The following is a 24,873-nucleotide window of genomic DNA, read 5'->3' as shown; positions in this document are numbered from 1 at the left end:
AATTTTATAGACTGAATTAAAGTCAGCCCTAAAGCAAAAAAAAACACAAGATGATATGTATTCATGATCCGTCCTAATTTAGTATAATTCTTAGCTACAGTCAAGGTTTAGCATATGACACTGTTATGAGAAATAGTGTTGATAAACTAGGAAAAGGTCAAATTCTAGGTGAGAATAACTTCAGTGCTGATGCTTAATGCAGTGGGTCGACTCTGACCTCTACTCATTCTCTTTATTGGCAAAGGGTTCTTGGAAAAAGTCTTAGTTCATTAGTTTTGAACAATGGCCAAAATGCCTGTTTAAACCAAAAAAAAACAAAAAACGTCTTGGTAGAGATGCAATTTACCAGTTCCTAATAGAAACATCATATAAAAGATATTTCGAAATTACATTCTGAATACTAAACTTATAGAATTCAGGGTTATTACATATCCTGAGATCCCCTCTCTCCAGCAGGTGGGCCAACCATACCGTTCTTTCCCAGCCTTGATGAACATTTATGCGTGCTGCTTAACCATGCACCTAGAATACCCCTCACCTTGACTTCCTCTTTCATTCTTTTATACCTCTTTTTCAAAGGTTTTAACTACACAATTGTTGAACTACAAATATACAGTCAAATATATAAAAGAAAAATAATTTAAATATATAATTTATATACTTTAAAAATACTTGCTAAAGAATGAATGACTAGATCAGGAAAAGAACTATTATTTGGATACTATTTATCTGAAATAACATGGTTAGCCACTAGATGTCAGCCATTTTTAAGCAACAAATTTCGCAACATCACTGTCAGTTACATTCCACTATAGGACAGAAGTTGGCATGATTGTAACGAGTCATTCTGACATCACATAAAAAGAAGCTTTAACAGCAACAAGGACCAGGGTTTCCTGAAGGAGGGCTTCCCAAGTCAAGCCTGATTTGAATTTTGTAAGTCTCCAAAGCCAGCTAGTTACAATGCAACAATAGCTAATAATGTGTAATTTTCAAAAAAAAGTTAAAAACTAGGTTCTGGTACAAATATAAAATGAACATGCACAAATATCTCATTTAACTCATTATTAATTAGTGAAGAAAATAAGATGGTAAGGCTGGTATAAGAGAGAATTCAAGGAATGGAGACTCATACAGTCAGTCTGCCAAGGGCCTCTGAAATGAACTTGGTAATAGGGAAAAGCTGTTTAATGTCCTAAGGTCACAAAACATAACCTTTGGGGCTATGTTTCCTGCTGGAGAGAAAAGATTTGAGCTAGGCAAAAGTCTATAAGTTAAAAATACAATGTCACAGTGAGACACCAAAATACTTAGCCTCCAGGTGTGGGTCACACGTAATGCTTAAGTGGCTTACATGCATCATCCCATTTTATTCTCATAATAATGGACTATGAGGTAGGTGCTGCTATTATCTTTATTATGAGGCTAGAACACTGAGATGGCAAGAAACATTCTTCAGGTTATTGACCAGTGAGTGGTTCAAGTGGAATGTGAATCTGCTCTGCCTAGATGGTCTTTCTCCTGGGAACACAGACTTAAGTATTACAGCATCTAGAGGATGTTGGGATTCTACAAGATGAGCACATGTATGCACACTACAACCCCTTTACCCCTCCTGCTCCTCATCCATAAAGGACAAATATTGGTGAAAGAGATCTCAAGAACAATAGACAGATGCTCTAAGACCAGAGCTTAACTGTTAACACTTGCATTCTCTAGAATTTGTGTAGACTATTTACAACATCCCACGTTACCCCCACTGGCTTGCCCCTTGGATTGATATATCAGATCTTCTATCAATACATCAGATCCTCTATTACAATTTAAATAAGTGGAGAGTGGGAAGTGGTCAGGGCGGTGACTCTTCACACGAAAACCAGCAATATCTTACATACCGTCTATATGGAAAACAAATATGCTAGGTAAAACATTTTCAATGATGTTTGCAAAAAATGAAAAAGACACCTTTTTAAAATATGCATGGTATTCCTATAATATAATATATCCTTTATATTCTTCTCAGAGATTTTGAGACATGGTGAAAAATCTAATGTACTGACAATTATTAGAAGGGGATGTCTGCCTGACAAAATACCTGTCTAAAGAAAATGTTCTATGTGATTTTAAAACTTTAAAATCTTGAAGAATTTTTAGATGTGATTAAATGCACTACAGAAAATCATCTTAAATTTCTAGGATTTATATGTGTAGAAACTCAGAAATATGAGGCGCTCCAAGCTTTATTACTAATTCAAATTCATTTCTTATAAAGATTATACCACTCAAACAGTGGCTGAGAAGATTCAGAAAACTAATCAAACATTATTATATTACTTATTAAGAGTCTAGACAGAGACATCTTCTTATCATGCATACTCTGATATAACAACTATAAAACGTTCTTCTTTCCTAGAATATTATCCCTTTATCTCCATACCAGACAAAAGTAAAAGAAACACTGTGAGTTCCCCAGTCAAATAAAAATGTGTAAATTTGTTGGTGTATTACATTTGCATTTACATGTGCTCTAAAAAATGAAGAAAGTTATATAAAATAGAAAAGTATTGCTTTTTATGTAGTCAGTCTGTTGTTCAGTGTTCAGCTTCTTCAGTTTTCATGGATTATAAAACCTTTCAGGACAGAAGATATTCCTTAAAAGACCATCACATTATGTTTCTAGCTTTAGAGGTAGATGTGATTTTAATAATAACATACCACATTTAAGGCTCTATTAGGCACATCTCTGTTTGCCTTTGATTTATTCATCAATGTGAGAAATCTAAGATTTTCTAAAGTCTGATTTTTGAAAAAAAATTAAGTAGTCTCTTTGCATTAAGCCATCTGCTCTACATGATTACAGTGACTCATTTTTAGCATCGAAGCTTCTCTTTCTGTGATTAAATTTCTTGTTCAACTAACTGAACTCTTTGGAAAGCATTTATTTATGATAAAGCACATCATTGTTAATACAGTAGTAAAATAATTATGATCAATCCAGATTCTTAATGTCTAGCGTCTTAAAGAATGTAAATTTAGCATATTATTGATGCAAATTAATTTATTCATCATGAAAGAAGATCTAAAGATGGTACTCACTGAGGTTTAATTGTATGGGTATGCTTTTCATGGACAAAGGCACCACCAATACCTCCTGCTCCTGCATTTAAATACTGGATTGAAAATAAATTAAATTATATGGGTTTATCTGGATATATGACAAAAATAAACAATGCAATCAGACATTTTTTTTTTTTTTTTTTTTTTATGAAACCAACTTTTGACCAGTTCAAAATGGGTGATTACTTAAACATTTATATAAAGCAGAGTTTTGGGTCATCTTGTTCAAAGAAAAAACAAATGAAACATAGTATTATTAATTGAGAATAAATAACTATTACTTTTTTAGCCAAATTTTGCCCCAACCAGTAGATAACAGTTCCACTTAAGTCTAATTTCAAAACTTTTCATTTCAATTATTTTGTCACAAAAAATATTTAAATAGTAAAAGTGTGATATTTTAAAAATGCCTAAATTAAAATAAAATTGGTTTTATTTCGATGCTCCCTGTTAATTAAATGGTCTTTAAATGTCAATGCCAAGTTGATTCCATAGGAATTATCTTACATATGTAGACATTTCACAACATATCAAAAAACTAAGAACCTAATCAATTTGAATTAAGTTTTAAGTGTGGAGCTGTTTTCCAGAATCTTCTGACTTTTTTTTTTTTTATAACAGCCAGGGAATTGAAAGAATAACTAACTATTCTATAGTGGATGGAAACCCCAGAATTTAATCATATTATTCTATCCTATGATTACAATTAACTACAATTTTTTAAAAAATATACAAATTGAAGAAACGAAGAACTGTAATTAAAATAATTAAAATCGATCACCTATCTAGTTTTTTATTTAGTTAATGTTAATGTGGAACAAAAATATGTAACTACTAGTTTGTACCTTGTAGGAGCACCAACAGGCAAAATCAACTCCCCAGTCATGTAAGTGGAGTTCAACATTTCCAACTGCGTGAGCTAGATCAAAGCCAACAAAACAACCCTAGGGGAGAACATAAGAACAAGTTTTAAATGTGCTTAATGATTCAAAAGAGTAAGTACAAATATCTTAAAGGAAATCTTTGACAAACTGCTGTACCATAAATATGGTTTATCCTTTGGTGCAGTGGTTCCCTAAGCGTAAATCACAAAACCCTGGGCATTCCCAAGATCCTTTTAGGTCAAAACAATTTTCATAAGATAAAGACTTTCTTTGCTTTCTTCACGCACCGCTGACATTTGCACTGATAATGCAAAAGTACTGATGGCACCTTAAAACTGCTGGCACCTTAGCACAGATCAAAGCTGTGGCACCAAATTGTATAGTCGTCACTGCATGTCAAAGCCATTCAGTTGCAGGGGGAAAAAGATAATTTCACTTAAAAGTTTCCTTGATAAAGCTGTAAAAGTGATAAATTTGTATTAAATCTTAATACCTATATTTTAAAGGTTAAATGTTGGAAGTATGCGAAAACATTTCACCACATTCTGATGTAAGATGGTTGTCTCAAAGTAATGCATTTATGAGATTATTTGAGTTGCAAACTGAACAAGCCACTTTTACTTGATGAAGAACCATTTCTTTTCATGAAAGAGACATTGATAGAAAATAGTATGAATTGCATAAGTTTAGCAATTCAAGGAAAAACAACTATAGTATAATATTTATTTCTAATGGAAAAAAAATCTTCCAAGAGATATTAGAATTTGGAAAACTTGTATTCACTTCTATGGGTATGACCCCTTCCCAGTATTTAAAGGTATTTCTGATGAGTTTGATAGTAATATATAATTGCAAAATATGTAATGAAATATGTAAGTATTTGGAAAATATTCAACTCAGTGTACCAGTTTTCCAAATGACTAATGTTTGATGTTACATGTCATGGATAAAACATCTATTCAAAATGCAAAATCAACCAATGGATTTTAATGTAACAAAGTACAGAAAGTTCAGTAATTTAGTTTCACATTCCGTACTACAACTCCCAAGAAGTTCTCACTTGTCAAACTCTGGTGCATTATTAAACAACTTCTGCTTTTTCTGACTCTGTATCTTCATGAGGACTTTTTTTTTTTTTTCCAGATTCTTCATAAAGAAAAGTAAAATCAAGAATTTGAATATAGAAGCAGATATAAAAACAAAACAAACAAACAAACAAACAAACAAGAAACAGCTATCTTCTATTAAACCAAACAGTACAGAGATTTGCCGAACATAAAATATTATATTTTTGTTTGGTTCAGAAAATATGGTTTTGTTTCCCTAACAATATATTATTTATGTTAATGTATAATGCATTTGTTATTGCTATTTTAAAATACGTAAATAAATGTATTTTAAAATTCTGTTTTAATTACAAACATGAGAAATATAAATAGATATAAACACAATATTAAAACATTTTTGAGGTCCTCAATGATACTTAAGAGTGTAAAAGCTTTCCATTACTAAAAAGTTTGAAAATTGCTACTTTAGTGTATCCTATTAACCTGAAGGAATTAATAGAAGTTTTCAGTTTATCACTTAAACCCACACCTTGCCCCTGTTTAATTTAATAAATTCAAGTGTATACATGCTGTGGTAAATGGCCTTAATAGTTGCAATTCTTTGTCCCTTCTTGTATCAATGTCCTTTGTCATGTAAGTTTTCAGTTCTCCCCACTGTGGGCAGGGTTGAATTCTCTGCCACTTGGATAAACCAAGGGACTTGACCAGTGGAATGTTAGCACACATGACACAAGCAAAGTCCTCAAAGCACTTGAATGCTTGCTCTCTCTTGCCCTCTGCCATCTTTGTGAGAAAAACTAGATTGGGCCAACCAACTGGCCCGGATGGAAGATGAAAAAAATGTGGGGGGATCTATAACTGATATAAATGTCTAACCACTACACTGTATATCTGAAACTAATATAAAATAATACTGAATGTCATTTATAAATTTAAAAAACAGTCACGGAGATATATAGCACAGCATAGGGAACATAGTCAGTAATATTGTAATAACTATATGTACAGTGTCAGGTGGGTAATAGACTTGTTGGGGTTATTACCTTGTGAGGTATATAAATGTCTAATCACTATGTTCTTTTGTACACCTGAAACTAATTAACTAAATAAATAAGTAAATAATTTTTTAAAATGTGGATTAAAACCATCCTTCCTGAGATATGCCCGGATCTGCTGGTCTCCCACCTCCCCTAGTTAGCTAGAGGTGCATGAATAAGCTCAGCTGAGACTAGCAGTATCCCTGAGATACTGCCTAGATCCTGCCTAGATCAGCTGAGAAAGTTCACCTATAAAATATGATGCTGTTTTTGAATCCACACTGTATTCTCCCTATTGACTTGAGATGATAATAACCTCTTCCTGTCTGACTCTGTTCTGTCTTAGTTATTTACTTATACGGCTTCAAGTCTTTTGTATGTCTGCCTAATAGAAGTTAGTGTTTTAGTAATGAATCCTTTGTTTCTACTAAGTTTCCAGAAGGACAACCTGGAGCAGTGAATTTATATTATCCAAAGTGTACCTAAGTGGTCACTTTCTAATTTAATGGCTTACCATGAAAACCATTTAGCTTTCTGCATATCAAAATGTTAAAAGTTTTACTTAGAGAATATAGTGATTCATTCCACATTAAGACAACTTTGTACATGAACATGAAATTAAAAAGAAAAAAAAATAAACTGATCATTAAGTAGGGGTGCTAGTACACTCTGCAAATTTTTTACTTCTAAGTTCTTCTATTCTTAGCTTACTAAATGCACATATGATAATTACATTCTCAAAGCTTTAGATTTCCTGCAACTCTGAAGAAACACATCTATTGATTGAAGTTTTTGAAGGAAATAATTGCAGAGGGACCAAGTTTAGATCATTCGAACACCTCTTAAGACTAAATAACCCCAAATTGCTATCAGAGGTACTTTACCTAGAACAGAGGGATGCAAACTATGACCTTTGTAAAATAAAGTTATATTTGAACATAACGATCTAATTTGTTTAAATGATGTCTATGGCTACTTTTGCAAGCAGAATTGAGTAGTTGCAACAGAGATTATATGGCTGACAAAGTCTAAAATATTTCCTTTCTAGCCATTGCGGAAAAGATTGGCTGACCCCTACCCGATAGCATAGTCTCTATAAAGAAAACTCAAAATATTGAAGAGTCAATTAATAGAAACCTTTCCCATTGTAATGTAGCCACAACTACTATCTCTTAAAAAAAGACAAAAAAAGTTTTTACTGGTACTATATATTTTTTTTTGGGGTGGAGAGGAATTGAGGTTTTGTTTCTCACAAAAAAATAAGCAATACATGTAATAAAAATACAATAGATGCTCCATGCTAGCATAAATTTGGGAGTGATAGGAAAGAAATACAACTAATCTCATCAAAATTGAGAAGTTATCAAAATCTGGGTTTGCAGACTAATGTTTAGGTTCAATAGACACACACATGCACACACACACGTTTGCTTGTATTTTAAGATACAGTTTTAATACTGAAGTTCCATTTGAGGGGAAAAAAAATCTGAATTTGAAATACTTACTTTGCCAGCATTTCTAATTAAACCACTGATCTTTTTTTCATGAAGCAATTTTTACAATTCAACTATTCATAGATACTTATTTACAACTCAACTTTTCAGAGAAAACTCAAGGAATAGAAAAGGCAGCACTTTTATTTATTATCATTTATTTATAAAGAATGGCACAAATGAAGAAACCATGAAACTTTATATACCTTATCTCGTTATTAAAAGCCCTGTGGTCACATCTGTGACACCACATCAAAAAAATCACTTGCGGCTCCTATAGTATATTTTAGTGCATGCTTGATTCTTTCCCCATGGATGGCAGAAAACATAAATTATTAAAATATAATTGTTTTGAGGAAAGGATACAAAATGCGAACTTTAGAGATTACCACAGTGATTTTGCAAAAGTTTCACTAGATGGCAGCATCATAAAAATAAAACCTAATAGTTCCCCCAAACCTCTTTATAGCCATCCGGTTAATATTCTTTAATATTTTACTTCTAAAAGTAGGTAAAGCAGTCTGAATAGGTGAAAACTCCACACATGAGCACCTACTTTATGCATTTTTTAAAATAACAAATGTCTTTTTCAACAGATTTTTATTATAATTACCCACAAGAGCTCACACTCATATTGATACAACCACAGAAACACAACAGTGTTCAGCACTTTGTTTTATAGTCAATCCCCAAACTCTTGCAGTAGTCTTCTAACCATTCTGAACACTTCCAGCCTGCCTTTCTCCAATGAGCTTTCTAAATCACACATTTGATTATAAGACTCCCGGTGTCCCTTCCTAGAGCTCCCCTTTCACTTCAGAATGTAACTCTCTTTCTTTGGTATGACTTTTAACTACTTTGTGATCTGGTCCTTTCCAGCTTTCCTATCGTTGGTGCCCCATATGTACCTCCCTCCCTCTATTTGCACAAACCTTTCTCTGTCTCTAGGGTATTCTGTCCCTCCTCATTTGCCTGGATAGCTCAGATTTTGATTTCAGGATAACTTCTACAGAAAGATTCTTTTTCCAAATGCTCTCTGCTCTCTCATCTTATAGCCGTGTTTGCATTGATCTCTTGCAGCAATTTTCTAGTTAATTGTCCTCTACTTTTACACAATGTGAACCCAAATAATTGTTGAATAAGTAAAGGAAATGAACAGGTAATAAAGTAATACAATTATCAATAAATCGTCTCTAAACTGATGTTTAATTTTAAAATAATATAATTTGAGGTCCTTTATTTCTGTTGTAATTTTATTGCATAAGCTCTTCATTCAGACAACATTCTTTAAAATGAAGTTTCTTAGATAATTAATAGTAGTTATAAAATGTTCAAAATCCTTCTCAATAAAGCAAGGGATATCGTTGTGTTTTTGTCCTTGCCATCTTCTTTAGCACAATGCTAAACATTTTTTTAACCAGTGGAATACTATCATACATGGGGCCTGTGCTGAGATTTCCAGGTGAAGAGCTAGCTCAACTGTCTCTCAAATTTGATTCATTATTTATCTATTTATTACAATTAAATATGAAGTAGTACGACTTAGTGTTTCCCCTAATAGCATTAAAGTCCTGCTAACTTTATTGATTCAGTCTGTAACAGATTGACTTTGAACTGACATCTTCAGCTTGTTCTTTCTTCACCAAAAAAAAACCAATACTATAAATTATGAAAACCATCAATAAGTAGCAGATTCGGTGTTTACAAAGGTAATTATACAAGATAAGATATTTGCAGCTATACAGAGCTGATCGTCATGCACAGGTATGCACAGGTATACTCATATAATTGTTAAAGTAATAAAATCCTTATGGTAGGTAAATAGCCTTTGTGCTGAGTCACTTGAGTAACCACCTATGGCTGTGGGCTCCATGGTTCCTGGGAGGTACCTGCAAGGGGTGGCTGCCAACTAGTCTAGGTACATTCATAAATAGCAGCCTCTGCAAGTTCCCTGCTCAGTGTAGGTCCAGACTCCAGTGGATGCCCTTGGCAGTGGCATCAGCATCATGGCCAGTAAATTATAGGTGTCTATAAGTCCCTTCAAAACTAGAATGAGAATTAGCGATGGAAGTGTGACCTTCTCCTGACTGTTTGCGGAAACTACAGTTTCACACCATACTATTCAGGTCTTAATATATTCACAATATCACTGTTGGTTTGAAATAAAAGTCACAGGAAACAATCAAAGAACCAAAGTGCTATGAATTTAGACAATATTACCTGAAGAAAAAACTCACAGGGAAATGTGATAAAAGTGAACAAAAAAAGAAAGTTATAGATATAGGTATGCATGTGTGTGCACACGCGCGTTGGTCAACTCTATATAGATGGTATAAACAAATGGTGGATTAACAATAACAGGTTGGATGGTGAGCTCTGATCTTGGGATTTCCCAAAGAAGTTCATAATTAGGAAGTTGTTGGACAGTATTGGGGGAAGGTAGGAATGAAGAGAAAAAAGTTGAAAGCTGGTAGTAAGGTTTCTTGCCAGTCTTGAAGCACTTGATTTTCCAAAACTCATTCAAGTGCTATGATTCTTTTTTTTTCCTCCCTCTTTGGCAAGTGCTATGATACTTAAAAAAAAAAGAAAAAATGCCCAGTAAATATCCCTATAATAAGGGCCTCTATCATCTCTGTAAATATTTCATTTCAGAGTACACTTTTATTCTGAAAGTCTTTCCTTTCATCCAACCTAAATTTGTTATGGTCTTCAAATCTCTTTCTCTCTTTTTTTTAAATTTATTTCCATCCAGCTTTATGGAGGAGTTAAGCATTATTTCTTGTTTTCTGTTCACTCTGTACTTAAAGTCAATGTTATTTGTATCACAATTTCCTTCCAAAAATTATTTTATACAGCCATCTACTATTTTTTTGAAATAGTATGTTAAGCCTTCACTTATTTATGCCAATAGTTTGATTAGAATAGCAATTCCTCACTATTAAAACATAAAACAACACAAAATAACAATACACACACAAATAAAAAAGGACAAGACAATATTTTTCAACTGAAGCAATAGAAAATCTTTCCAGAAATCAAGTAGCATGGCAACCAGAATCAAAGCTTAAAATTTTGGGCAGAGCAGATCCAGAATGTCACTCAAAGTTATTTTAGTCTTGAGGCTCTTATAGATAATACATAAGACCAGAAAAAATGGATAATCAGCAGATGTATTGCAGAAAAAAAATACACAAAATGTTCCATCCTGGAAGCTAGCCACCTGATATTCAAATCAAAATGTTCATATTGAAGTTCAACAGCAAACAGGAAACTGGGAGGGTTGACAAGATTTTACCTAGACAATTGGAAGAATTACTGCAAGATTAAGGTGTAATTATTTCAAATGTATCTTTATCAAAATATTTGTTAATGTGCAAGTGTACAAAGAAGGATATCGCAAATAACCCTTATCCTACATGATAAGTTGATTGAGAAAACTCCTACATTGTCCTAGAGCTACTGATTGAAGGTATTTATGCCAATGTGTGTTTACAGATGAGACAATACAATTTCTTGAGAGTAGTCTGCCACTGAGCTAGCATTAGTGAGCTCAGCGGACTTCCTGCTGAAATTCTCCTATGTCGTGTAGATTAGTTTCTTAGTAATATAGGAGTTTCTAAGATCTTTTAATTAGAGGGAGAGCTCCTGCACACATTTCTAAGGCCTTGAAGAGCTCCTAACAAGAGTGAGGATGGAGCCATCATTTGTGGGAGTGATTGCCAATGGAATAACTTTCTGAAAGACTCACCAGAAGGAGCTCTTGAGGAGTCAGAGTCTTTGGGCCTCTCTTAAAGAGGGCAGTTAGGAGTGGGTTTGAGGCTCTAAGATGTGTCACTGCTGAATGCTGGCACTAAACAGAATCTTAATTGCAATAATTCTGATTTCTGTCCTTGACATCTAGTGGCAAAGTAAAAATCATAGGTTTTCAAAATTCTCTGAACTGAAGAGACAATTGGATCAGAAGTAAAAACAAACACCTCAGGTACCCACAAAAAGAAATGACCAAAAAAGGAGGGATAGATAGATAGAGATATAGATATCTGCCTAGATACCTATATGGATATATAGATATAGATATATAGGTAGATATAGATAGATAGATAGATAGATAGATAGATAGATAGATAGATAGATAGATAGATAGATATAGATACCTAGGTAGATATCTATATCTACCTGTAGCTATATCTATCTATATCTATTTCTATATATATATATCTTTGAGTTTTTTAGGTGTTGAGATCTCTTTGCCGTTATATGACTAGTTTACATATATAAAAAAGAGACAATATAGTGGAAAGAGGTGTGGTATTGGTCAGAACTAAATTCCAATTCTAGCTTTACTGGCTGGCTAAATCACCTTGGGCAAGTGCTAACCTCTCAGACTCAATTTCCTCAATTGAACCATGGTAAAGCTAACTAATTGTTAGGGTTGTTGGGAAGAATGGAAATACTACATGTCAAATGCCTGAAGCTAAGTAGACCATCGATAGTACATATAATTGTTCACATTTATACAAAGCACTATTGCAGAAACTAGATTCATCCTTTTAGCCTGAACCTTTGAAAGTAGATATTTATGAGATTGGTAAATCCAGAGATGAGAAATAGGCGGTGGGGGAGCATGGGAGTATTTTGCTAATAAAATTTAAAGGGAATGTGTCAGTTAAGAAGACATGAGGCAGAAAGAGTAAAGTATGTGGGAGAAATGAACAGCAAAAAAAATCTTGAGACCCTAAAATGTTGAGTGATTTGCAGGTGAAGATGTCTTGCTATTTAAGGGTGTGCTTTCAAGAGCAAATTTCAGCTTTTTTTTTTTTTTTTCCCCATGAAAAACAGTGGTTGTCTCCTCTATTTATTATCACTAGTAAGTATAAAACTGAAGGGGAAGAACAAAACAGATTGAGTAGTGCTGTTCTCCTATAGTCTTTCTCCAGCAGCTAAGGACATCACACAAAACATGGTTTGATTTATTTCATATAGCCAAGATGGGAAAAATAGCTCAAGGTAATTTTTCAAGCATAATTTAGTTCATTTAATATTTAATGACCGAATGGAACACTCTACATATCCTAGGTGTGTAAAATAAAGAAAACAGAATTTGGAAAAGAATTCGAAATTTACAAAAAGTATTTTGATTTTTTGAGTAACCATTATAAATAATCCTTCAAAATTTTCTGATTCTATTTAAATGGGAAGAGCATTGTGCTTTTTATGCAATATGTGATCCATAAAATTAGCCTAATCCACTCTTGCTGAGGTACACACACTTATCCTTCCACTGGCCAAACAGGTATGTGTTTAAAGATAAATGACAATGTGTAAGGTGTTAGCTTCAATCAATCATTGAACACATTATTGACATAAACTTTTTAAATTTGAGAGTTAAGATATAGAAATAATTACAAGACAGTGCAAAAGGTGGCCAATAAGACAGTTTCCATCATGCTATAAAAAATACAACAGAAAGATAGATTTAGCCTGACAGAGAAGAGCAGAAAATTTTTGATGATGAAGGTCAAGTATTGTACAATCATGTTTCTACAGGAGTTAGTCAAGTAATAGATGAGTTTGGTCTATAAGAAATATTTTTTTTTTACCCTTTACTGTAAGAATACTGTAACATAAACATAAATATACATGAGCTGTCACTGTTCGTCAGTGTTGGGGCCAATTAGATAGTGGTGGGAGTTGTACTGAACTGCTCAAGTTCCATCTAATAGGCAGAGCTGTTACTCAGCCTTGCCACTCATTATCCTATAGGATGATGGTCCAGTATTGCCCAACTTCTAATTTTCAGAAGATATCTGAAACTAGGAGTTTTTATATGAAAGCTCCTGATAGTCCATTAATGGCATGTGATTAAAAATTTTTAAATATACCATATTTGCATATACAAAGAGGGCTAAACAAAGCAAATCTCTAGGAAAGCTTGTAAACTATGAAGCAGGTAGCAGTTGAGCTGAGGTGGAGGGACAGAAAATATTTACATATGGAAGTTCTAGTTGGAGGGAAAAGTAAGAATAAAAGCTTGGAGGGAGAAAATATAATATCTGGGCAGGGAACTTATTAAATGCTTGGTTTAGCTGCAACATATGTGGAGAGCAAAACATGATATTCATAATTTAAATATGCAAACTCATAAAAGGCTAAAGTGATTTGGACTCTTTTACACAAATGGTAGAAGGAGAGTGATGGTCAATATGTGGGAGAAACACAGGTGGAGAATCAAATCGGAGATTTATGAGCCCAATCATAAACTTCTAAAATTATGCAGTTTAAATTTTTGGATGTGTGGTGATTTTTAACTTTTCCTTATCTATTTTCTTTCTGTCTGTCCTGTTATAAAGTGGATTTAAAGCAACTATCTAATTTATAAATCACATAGTAATGATACTTTTACTGGGAGAGAGACCCATTTAGATGTGAAGTGAAAATATTCTCTTCCGTAAGATAGTTTTCCAGTGGTTACTATGAGAATCTAACACAGACACAAGGATCAACAAAATAGAATAGAGGTCCTAGACATAAACCCTTACATATATAGTCAATTAATCTATGAGAAAAGAGGTAAGAATATATAATGGGGAAAAGAAAGTAAATGGTATTAGGAAAACTAGACAGCTGCACGCAAAAGAATAAAACTGGACCACTATCTTATACCATATATAAAAACAAATTCAAAATGGATTAAGGACTTCAATGTAAGACTTAAAACCATAAAACTCCTAGAAGAAAATACACACAGTATGCTCCTTGACATTGACATATATATATATATATATATATATATATATATATATATATATATATATATATTTGTTGTTGTTGTTGTTGTTGTTGTTGGTTTGTTTGTTTTGTTTTGTTTTTATTGTTGTTGTTGGGGTTTTTTGTTGTTGTTGTTGTTGCAAAGGGGTTAGTTTCCTCAGACAAAGGCAACAAAAGCAGAAATAAACAAATGGGATTACATCAAACTAAAAAGTTTTTGCACAGTGAAGGGAACCATCAACAAAACGAAAAGACAACCTCCTACTATATAGGACAAGATATTTGCCAATGATACATCTGATAAAGGGTTAATATCTAAAGCATATCACAAACTCATACAACTTAACACACAAAAACGAAACAATCCAATTAAAAAATGGGCAGAGGACCTGAGTAGACATTGCTTCCAAGAGGGCATAAAGATGGCCAAAAGACATATGAAAAGATGGCTCAACATTATTAATCATCAGGTAAATGCAAATTAAACCATAATAACATATCACCTCACAATTGTCAGAATGGCTATCATCAATAAATCAGTAAATAATAAAGGCCAGCGAGAATGTAGAGAAAAGGGAACCCTAGTATACTGTTGGTGGCATTGTAAATTAGTGCAGCCACTATGGAAAACAGTACAAAGATTCCTCAAAACATTAAAAATAGAGCTGACCTATGATCCAGAGATTCCACTTCTGGATATTTATTTGAAGAAAACAAAAACACTAATTCAAAAAGATATATGAGCCCCTATGTTCATTGTAACATTACTAGTAATAGCCAAGATCTGGAAGCAACCTAGATATTCAGCAATAGCTGAATGGATAAAGAAGATGTGATAAATACACACACACGCACACACACACACACACACACACACTCACCCGCACGCACACGCATACATACAATGGAATATTATTTAACAATAAAAAATACAATTTTGCCATTTGTAACAACACAGATGGATCTAGAGGATATTTATTACACTAAGAGAAATAAGTCAGTGAAAGAAAAATGCTGTATGATGTCACTTTTGTGTGGAATCTGAAAAAACCAAATAAATGAATAAACAAAACAAAACCTAAACAGACTGATGGAGCCAGGAAAGAAAGTAGTGGATACCAGAGCGAGGAGGTGTTGGGGGGGATAGTGATTAAATAGGTGAAGGGGATTAAGAGGTTCAAACTTCCAGTTATAAAATAATATGTCATGGGGGTGTACGGTAGAGCAAAGGGAAAAATATCATAATAACTTTGTGTGGTGACACATGACAACCAGACTTATTGTGGGGGTCATTTTATAATGTACATAAATATAAAATCACTATGATATACATCTTAAACTAACAGGATATTGTATGTCAATTATGCATCAACAGGAAACCAAAAAACACAAAAAACTACAATGTGATAGTTACCATTTCAAACTAATGAGATCGGCTTTTGGGAGGATAGAGAGCAATAGAAACTCTCAGACAGGTAAGAGTACATGCCAATTCATACAACCCTTTGGAAAGTTGACATTATTGATTAAAATTCAACATACACACAATATCTCACATTCTAAGAATTCCATTTTTAGCTACTCTTAACAGAAATGTATACGAATGCTTACTCAAAGAAATTTATAAAAATCCTCAGAGAAGCATTAATATTAATAACCCTCAAGCAGAAATAAAACCCAAATATCTATTCTGACTGAAAGAGAAAAACAATTGTGACCTATTTTGTATACTGTAATAATATACTGAAATGAAAACAAAAACAATCAAAATGACTGTTGCACACGAGATGGATGAATCTCACAAATGTAAGAGTGAACAAATCAACCAGGCACAAAACGATGTATATTAATCCATTTATATAAAGTTAAAAGATGGACAAAGCTAATATTCATGGTTAGAAGTCAGGAGAGATGGTACCTTTGGAGGGGAGGTAACAGGCAGTATTTGGGAGAAGGCACAATTGAGGATTCGGCATGTTATAAATGTTCTAGAAGTTTCTCAATGTAGGTATGATGGTTCTAAGCGTTCAAAACAACTAATCAAGCCACTTATTTATGATTTGTGCCCTTGCATTTCTTTAATTAATATGTTTCAAAATTCCTGTCCTCACTTCTCTTTTACACAATTTTGAAGTTCTTACTTCAATACTTACTCTTGTTGACTTTCATTGCTCCCTTCCAACATAACTTTTGTTTCCTACCATACTTCATTTCTGAAAACTTTCTTCTTTTGTAAATCTCACTTAGCCATTCCTAACCTTTTCTTTCCTAGAATATCCTCTCTTTCTTGATTGACACCTTCAATATTCTCTCTGCCTCTCATTCAGCTTATCTTTATAGACCACCTAAGAGAGCTATGCAAGTCTACATTTTAAAGAAGTTTTCTCAACATCCATTGAGAATGGGGGGGATTGTCTAGCAAGAGTATAAATGTTTGTTAGAATAATTTTATAGTGGATATAGCTAAGTCTGTTATATCACCATTTAACTCCCATGGTATCCATCACTTCTTTGCGGTTAAATTTAGATGGAATAGATCGTTTCTATCCTCCTTTATTTGACTGAAAGCTCCAAGAGAATTTCACTTTGGAGGCAACTATTCTACTTTTTACATAAAATAAAACATGCAAAATGATAAGAGAATGGTTTTAGCAACCAAAGTAGTTAAGAACGAGAATTACATATAACACTTTTAAGTAAACAAATGCATTTTGTTTTTTAATGGGAAATAAAAGAAAAAGTATATCTGAGCCACTTTCCATAACTGCATATTTGTTGAGCACAGTAGATAAGGGAGGCAACTATCACTTAGCAGCAGAATCTGTGCAATCCAATACATATTTTCCACTCTTTAATCCCTACACTAAATTTATGAACTGGGTCTTATTAGGCCAAAACAACACTTTTTAAAACAGATTCAGAAAAATTAAGCAGCTTGCTAAAGATCATATAACAATTAAATGATGTAGTCAAGATTTGAACCTCAGACTGTGTGATTGATTCCAAAACCCATGGTCTTCCTTTATCTTCCTGCTTCATTTCTATGAAGGTTAATGAGATGTGCATGTATAGCGAGGGATTCAGGGACTACTGATTACTTGCATAAGATTTTAAAATATGATTTTTTATTATTGGCTTCCGTTTATTTTGGTGCCTAACATTTAATAACTAAATTAAGAAGACATTATCTTTATGTCTTTTGTAATGCACCACTTTCACAGTTATCCATCAAACCAGTTGGAAGTCGTGGCTAGAAATTCCTAGACTGCTGATAACGATGCTGAATGTCTTTTCATTAGTTCCATTCATTAGCTTCAATAACTGAATATATTAACTAGAACTCACACACATATTAATCCTATAACTTATTAATGTTCAGAACAAAATTCTATTGTCACCTTTTTAAATACCTGACTTGACTGATGAATTGAATAGAACTGTTATTTAAGAATTTTCAGGACTTATTTTAACTGTTGAATACTGCTCCTCTCTAACTTCTTTTTTACGGCAAAGAAATATTAAAATCAATTTCTTTTTTTCCTTTCACAAACACTTATATATAAAGAGACTCAATTTCAAAATGGTAAACAATTTAATGTGATTTAGTAATACATAAGGAAAAATACTCATTACAGGCATTATAATAATTCTTAAGATTCTTAGGGGAAAAAAGGCTTCTTAAAGTAAACTGTAAAAGTCAATCTACAGATAAACTTCTATTCTACATCACTACTCCTTCAGGTCCCTAGAGTTAACTGAGAACTGAATTATACTTAGAATGAGTTATAGTATGACAAAGTACTAGTTGAGTTTCTGACAGTCCTCGCCTGTAGTTATATCCTAAATATTCTGTGTGCATCCTGCTGAATGAGCAACTCAGTACCAATGACATCACCTGTAGAAAGCTCATCTGTCCCACTGATTAGAAGTAAACATTGGGACAGCGGATGCTAGCAAGCAGATGAGACTACAGAAGTGACAAAATGAAGTTTAAAAAGAGATGCCTAAAGCAAAAAAGAGTACAGGCTTTTTTTTAAATGTAAAGCTTACTCTTTTTTTTAACTCTTTAAATAACTTTACACAGACACAAGCAAAGGTATTTCACTAGACATGCAGTTAGAATACTTCTTAGTAAAGTTTGGGGTGAGGTGGGAAGGAGCAAAAAATGTGCATACCTTTGCTTGTCCAGCTTTTGTGATGGCAGGTATATTAAAGAGTTGTCCAGTGTAATAATGTACCCCACTGAACAGGACCACTGCAATAGAGTCTCCTTCCTTCTCAATTACTTCAAGGATATCTTCAGTTCTCCAGGTTTCTTCCCCCTAAAATTGTGTTCGACACAAGTTCCATCATATCCACCATAATGAATTGCTCACTTCATATTTCCCAATCTAAAATTCACTGGGAGCTCTTTCCCATCATATGTACAATCAAAGGTAAATTTTTTTCAGATTAATGGTCATCAAAAATCTGTCAAGAGAGCAGCATTTGAGCATGCTTTTTGTTATGATTAAGTAGTGATAATAAAATGGAGTTTTATAAAGTTAAGTCTTTGTAAAACCTTACTTGATTTATTCTTCAGTTTTTTCATTAATCTTTACTATTTGCTTGCCTATAAATTGTTTCTTCCTTATTCCCATTCAATAAAATACCAGAAAGTACAAGAAGTTCATGAAGTAGTAAATGGCAAGAGAAAAAGCAATCTAATATCATGATTTTTTGCAGAATAAAAACACTTACGCGTTTTTCATCTAGATATATCCTAACCAATATCTTCTATTAACTTAAGAGTTAACTCTCCTCCACACTAGTCTAAAGATCAAGACCCAAACATGAAGAAAAATATCAATAAAACTCTATTATTAAGGTAATTTTTTTCCATTTCTTCTCACCGATGACTAATGACTGGTTACTTTGGGAAAATTGTGAATGAATTTAGATTTGGTCTTGCAAACAACTTGAGCAAAAATAAATCAGTTAAATACATATCATCTATAGTATCCTAAGAAGTTTTATCTATTTATGAAATCTTCATGAATTTTCTCCAGTGCTCAATGTGACATGATTTTGAGATCAAAGCATTATTAACTGCATTAATATTTGGGGGGATGTCATTAAGACATTCGTAAGTTTTCCTTCAGTTCTTATTAATTTTTGGTAATTCTTGCTACTTGCCAATTACTGCATTCCATGTTAGGCATATATTATATATGTTACAAATATAATACTCCAGTTACTACTAGAAGCCTGGAACTTTTTTGCAAAATGAGAATCTATGAAAATGGTATTGCTATTGAAATCTCTTAATTATTAAGTGATGCATACTTTATATATAAAGAGAAATATTTCAGTAATTCTAAGAAAAATTATAAGTAAGATGAATAACATGGTAATTCAAAACTTTTTCTTAGAAGAATCGAATACTTGTCCATCATAACTTCAAAAAAAGAGGGAAAGTAATATATATATATATATATATATATATATATATACACACACACATATATATATACTTAATGTATACATATATACTTAATATATATAATACTTAATTTATTTCTTTAAAGAATCAGTATTAAGCAAATAAGAAATATATTTCCTAAAGATAAAATACAGTCCTCTCTCACATTGACTTGATCTAATCTAGTAATGCTCTAGCGTGCTCCCAGATTATGATGAACTCACATGGCTCCACAACACTTGCCACTTTTAACATTAAGACTTATGATAGATTAGTGGCAATATTCACTTTTGCTGGAAATTACCAATTTATATATGACCTATGAAAAGTATATCCTCTTACAGTTGTGAGTACTTTCTACTTCATTGATTTATTGCATGTTGGCAAATAGAAGTGAATGAAGTAAATTTTAATTTCTCAAAGTATTCTTTGTTGAAAGAAATAATTGCTCAAACATTGACTTAACAGCCTGGGAGCATCATTTGTGAAACCCAAAATTTATTCTGTATGGGTCTCTTAGTGTGAAATTTCACAAGCTGCAGGGTTTATATGTCAAAGTTTGTACCACTTAGACTATATCTCTACTCAGAGAGATAAAGTAACTTTCCCAAAGTCACTCACCCAGTAACTTGGTGGGTTTCGGATTTCTCTGGGGTATATTAGCCAGGTATAAAGCCCAAGCTTTTCCCACTGTACCACATCCCTTTCTATTCCCTAGTCCAAGCTCAAAGGAAAACATTTGATACTTCGATCAAAAGGAAACATAAAAGACAGGCATCACTCAATTCCACCAAATATCACTTAGTCTTTAATATGACTTTAATGGCATCCACAGGCAACAGCATTTAAAGTTGAAAATGATATATGCATTTACCATCTCATCCCATCCCACTGAATAATATAGAAGACTCCAAGGCTGTTAACAGAAAAACAATTTGCTTCTATGACTAGCCCTTAAAATGAAAATACACTTCTGAGTTAATCTTCCATTTTAAGCAAAATGACCTAACAGTAACAGAAGTATAGGTCTTTTGTAATTTCTTGAAAGTTTCATTAAAGTGATGAAGATAATAAGCACTTGAGGAAAATGGAGAAAAATCAATACTAAATAGAAACATAATGAATATTTGTTATTTATTTCTCTTTATCATATACCTCTCTTGGCTTTATAATCCTCATACTTTTCTCGATGTCGAGTCCATGAAGTTGAAGTTGTGATTCAATAGCATACTGGAAAAGAAAGGTGATTTATTAAATTAAGTTCAATGCACAAAAGTACTTTGAAATATTTCCAAAAAAAAAAAAAAAAAAATAACAATAAAAGTATATTATGATATTAAATCCAAGTTCAAGGTTAAAAGTGACTAAACACAATACATCAGAGAAGAACTGCTTAATATAATTAACATGCAGGAATCTGAACAGTCCTTGAAACACTAAATATCAGAGATCAATGGAAACATAGGAGTCATCTCAACTTTAAGGTGTTACAAGAGATTTTTAGAATAAGGTGTTAATAGATGCAGAAAAAAGCATTTGACAAGATACAACATCCATTTATGATTAAAACACTTAATAAAATAGGTATAGAAGGAAAATACCTTAACTAATAAAGGCCATATATGACAAGCCCTCTGCTAATATCATAATTAATGGAGAAAAACTAAAGCCCTTTGCTCTACATTCAGGAACACGACAGGGCTGTCCCCTATCACCTCTGCTTTTCAACATAGTGTTGGAAGTCCTTGCCAGAGCAATGAGGCAAGAGAAATAAATAAAAGGCATCCAAATTGGAAATGAAGAAGTTAAATTATCACTCTTTGCAGATGACAGGATGCTATATATAGAAAACCCTAAAGACTCCATCAAAAAGCTATTAGAAACAATCAACGAATACAGTAAAGTTGCTGGCTACAAAATCAATGTACAAAAGTCCATTGGTTTCCTATATACTAACAATGAAATCTCAGAAAAAGAAATACAAAAAACAATTCCTTTTGCAATTGCAGCAAAAAGAATAAAATTCCTAGGAACAAACTTAACCAAGGATGTGAAAGACCTATATGCTGAAAACTATAAGACATTTTGAAAGAAATTGAAGAAGACACAAAGAAATGGAAAGACATTACACGTTCATGGATTGGAAGAATCAACATAGTTAAAATGGCCATATTACCCAAAGCAATACACAGATTTAATGCAATCCCCATCAAAGTCCCAATGGCATTTTTTAAAGAAATAGAACAAAAAATCATCAGATTTGTTTGGAACCACAAAAGACCCCCGAATAGCCAAAACAATCTTAAGAAAAAGAACAATAATGGAGGTATCACCTTCCTGACTTTAGCTTGTAATACAGGGCTACAATAATCAAAACAGCATGGTATTGACAGAAAAACAGACACATAGACCAATGGAATAGAATTGAGAACCCAGAAATAAAACCACATAAATATTGACAGATAATTGTTGACAAAGAAGCAAAAAACATACAATGGAGAAAAGACAGCGTCTTCAATAAATGGTGCTGGGAGAATTGGATAACCACGTGCAAAATAATGAAATTGGACTGCTATTTGTCACCATGTACCAAAATTAATTCAAAATGGATCAAAGACTTAAGCATAAGACCTGAAACAATAAACTGCATAGAAGAAAACATAGGTACTAAACTTATGGACCTTGGGTTCAAAGAGCATTTTATGAATTTGACTCCAAAGGCAATGGAAGTAAAAGTTAAAATAAACGAATGGGACTATATGAAACTTAAAAGCTTCTGCACAGCAAAAGAAACCATCGACAAAATAAAGAGGCAACCAACTGAATGGGAGAAGATTTTTGCAAACAATGCCTCCGATAAGGGGCTAATATCCAAAATATACAAGGAACTCATGCAACTCAACAACAAATAAACAAACAACCCAATTGAAAAATGGGCAGAAGACCTGGAGAGACATTTCTCCAAAGAGGACATACAAATGGCATATAGACATATGACAAAATGCTCAACATCACTGATCATCAGAGAAATGCAAATAAAAACCACAATGAGATATCACCTCACCCTATCAGAATGGCTATCATCAAGAAGACAAATAGTAACAAGTGTTGGAGAGGCTGTGGAGAAAAAGGAACCCTCATACACTGTTGGTGGGAATGCAGACTGGTGCAGCTGTTATGGAAGGCATTGTGGAGGTTCCTCAAAAAATTACAAATAGAATTACCATATGCCCAGCAATCCCTCTCCTGGGTATCTACCCAAAAAATCTGAAAACATTTATACATAAAGACACGTGTGCTCCAATGTTCATTGCAGCTTTGTTTACGGTGGCCAAGACATGGAAACAACCAAAATGTCCTTCGATAGATGAATGGATAAAGAAGTTGTGGTATATATACACAATGGAATACTATTCGGCGGTAAGAAAAGATGATATAGGAACATTTGTGACAACATGGATGGATCTTGTGAGTGTAATGCTGAGCGAAATAAGTCAGAAAAAGCAGAGAACCATGTGATTTCACTGATATGTAGTATATAAACCAAAAACAACAAAAGAACAAGACAAACAAATGAGGAACAGAAACTCATAGACACAGACAATAGGTTAGTGGTTACCAGAGGGTAGGGGGGTGGGAGGTGGGAGATGAGGGTAGGGGGGATCAAATATATGGTGATGGAAGAACTGACTCTGGGTGATGAACACACAATGGTATTTATAGATGATGTAATACAGAATTGTACACCTGAAATTTATGTAATTTTACTAACAATTGTCACCCCGATAAATTAAAAAAAGAAAAAAGGAAAAAAAAAAAAAAAAGAATAAGGTGTTAAAACATGCCTATAAGTCAAAACCAGAGTTTACAAAATAACAAAATGAGTAGTGTGGACTTGCCAGGCTTAAACACAGAATATAGAAATGGCTCACCATGAAAAGAAAAAGCTAGTCCAAGGATAAAAACATCAAAAAGCTCTCTACATTGAGAGTACAAAATATGAATGGGAACAAACAATTATAGGGACCCTGAATTTTCTTCAAGGTATGAAAAAAGGGTAATTCATAAGGTAATTATTAATTTGGACATGATTAAATGACCTAAAATTACAAAATGTGGGCTAGAATAGTTAACAGTGATAATATAAAGACAAAAATCAGGTTTCTCTAACACTAAAACTAAAATGTGCAACATACTTTTATCTGCATCTGTGTCAATTAGAATCAAACTTACCAACAGAATTTCTGATAAAGTAGCATGATTTTTTTAGTGAACAACAAGAAATATTTTTAATCTCTAGTAAATATATATTTTTTAATAATAAAGTACCAAGAATTAACTTGCATGGTATAGAAACAAATGGACAAGTAAAAGTTTATATTCCTATTCTGTGTAGCTTAAAGAGTTAACCACTAGGATATGTATCAATTTGATTTCATAAAAGAACAAGAAGAACTAACAAAAACACTTATAACTGTACTTGATTTAAACCAGCGATTTGCTCAAGCATGTGTTTTACTTAAACAAAAGAAATCAAGCTACAGTCTACTTTTTTTTACTGCTTAAATCAAAAGCATTTGACAGACCTTTTTTATTCTATGGTTACTTGGGAAAGTCTAGTGAATAAACATTGAAGTCAGGCAAATGATATGCTCCTCTAGGAAGAGTAGAAAGAATGCAAATATAATTTGAAGAATCCTTACATGATCTGAAGGGAAGGCTTTGGCTTCTAGAAGAATTTTATACCGCGTTGGTGTAGGCTTAAAAAATGATAACTGTAATAAAATGAATTAATTGAGAAAAGCATTAATGCACAATTTATACATTTGTTTAATTTATACCAAACTTTCATTTTATAATCTCTAGCATTTTAAAGGCATTAATTAATTACACATCTAGATGTCTGTCAGGGGTACCTTTTCCAATTAGCTTTGTTTCCGGTGAATTATAAAGAAGACAATATTAGCTCATTATATTTATCGATAAAAAAAGCAAATTCAGGAGAAAATGTGAATCAGATAAGTACAAATTCTCACACTTTACTTA

The 24,873-nt window shown here is 32.9% G+C and overlaps 1 protein-coding gene across 4 annotated transcripts in view; it reads right to left on the bottom strand.

Moving 5' to 3' along the window:
• KYNU (kynureninase) overlaps positions 1–24,873 on the bottom strand; it is a 95,141-nt gene that overhangs the window by 29,189 nt on the left and 41,079 nt on the right. For all 4 annotated transcript variants that reach the window (XM_019735900.3, XM_019735899.3, XM_074335797.2 and 1 more), the window contains 5 exons: positions 24,531–24,602; positions 20,983–21,057; positions 18,542–18,688; positions 3,963–4,061; positions 3,097–3,170 (listed from right to left, as the gene is read on the bottom strand). In XM_019735900.3, the coding sequence (XP_019591459.2) occupies positions 3,097–3,170; positions 3,963–4,061; positions 18,542–18,688; positions 20,983–21,057; positions 24,531–24,602 (467 nt within the window). The remainder of the gene's footprint in view (positions 1–3,096; positions 3,171–3,962; positions 4,062–18,541; positions 18,689–20,982; positions 21,058–24,530; positions 24,603–24,873) is intronic.

The sequence above is a fragment of the Rhinolophus sinicus genome, chromosome 17 (genome assembly GCF_057876585.1).
Source record: "Rhinolophus sinicus isolate RSI-liver-muscle chromosome 17, RSI-T2T, whole genome shotgun sequence".
NCBI lineage: Eukaryota > Metazoa > Chordata > Mammalia > Chiroptera > Rhinolophidae > Rhinolophus > Rhinolophus sinicus.
The sequence above is the reverse complement of the archived record's forward strand: the minus strand, read 5'-3'. Positions and strand labels throughout refer to the sequence as shown.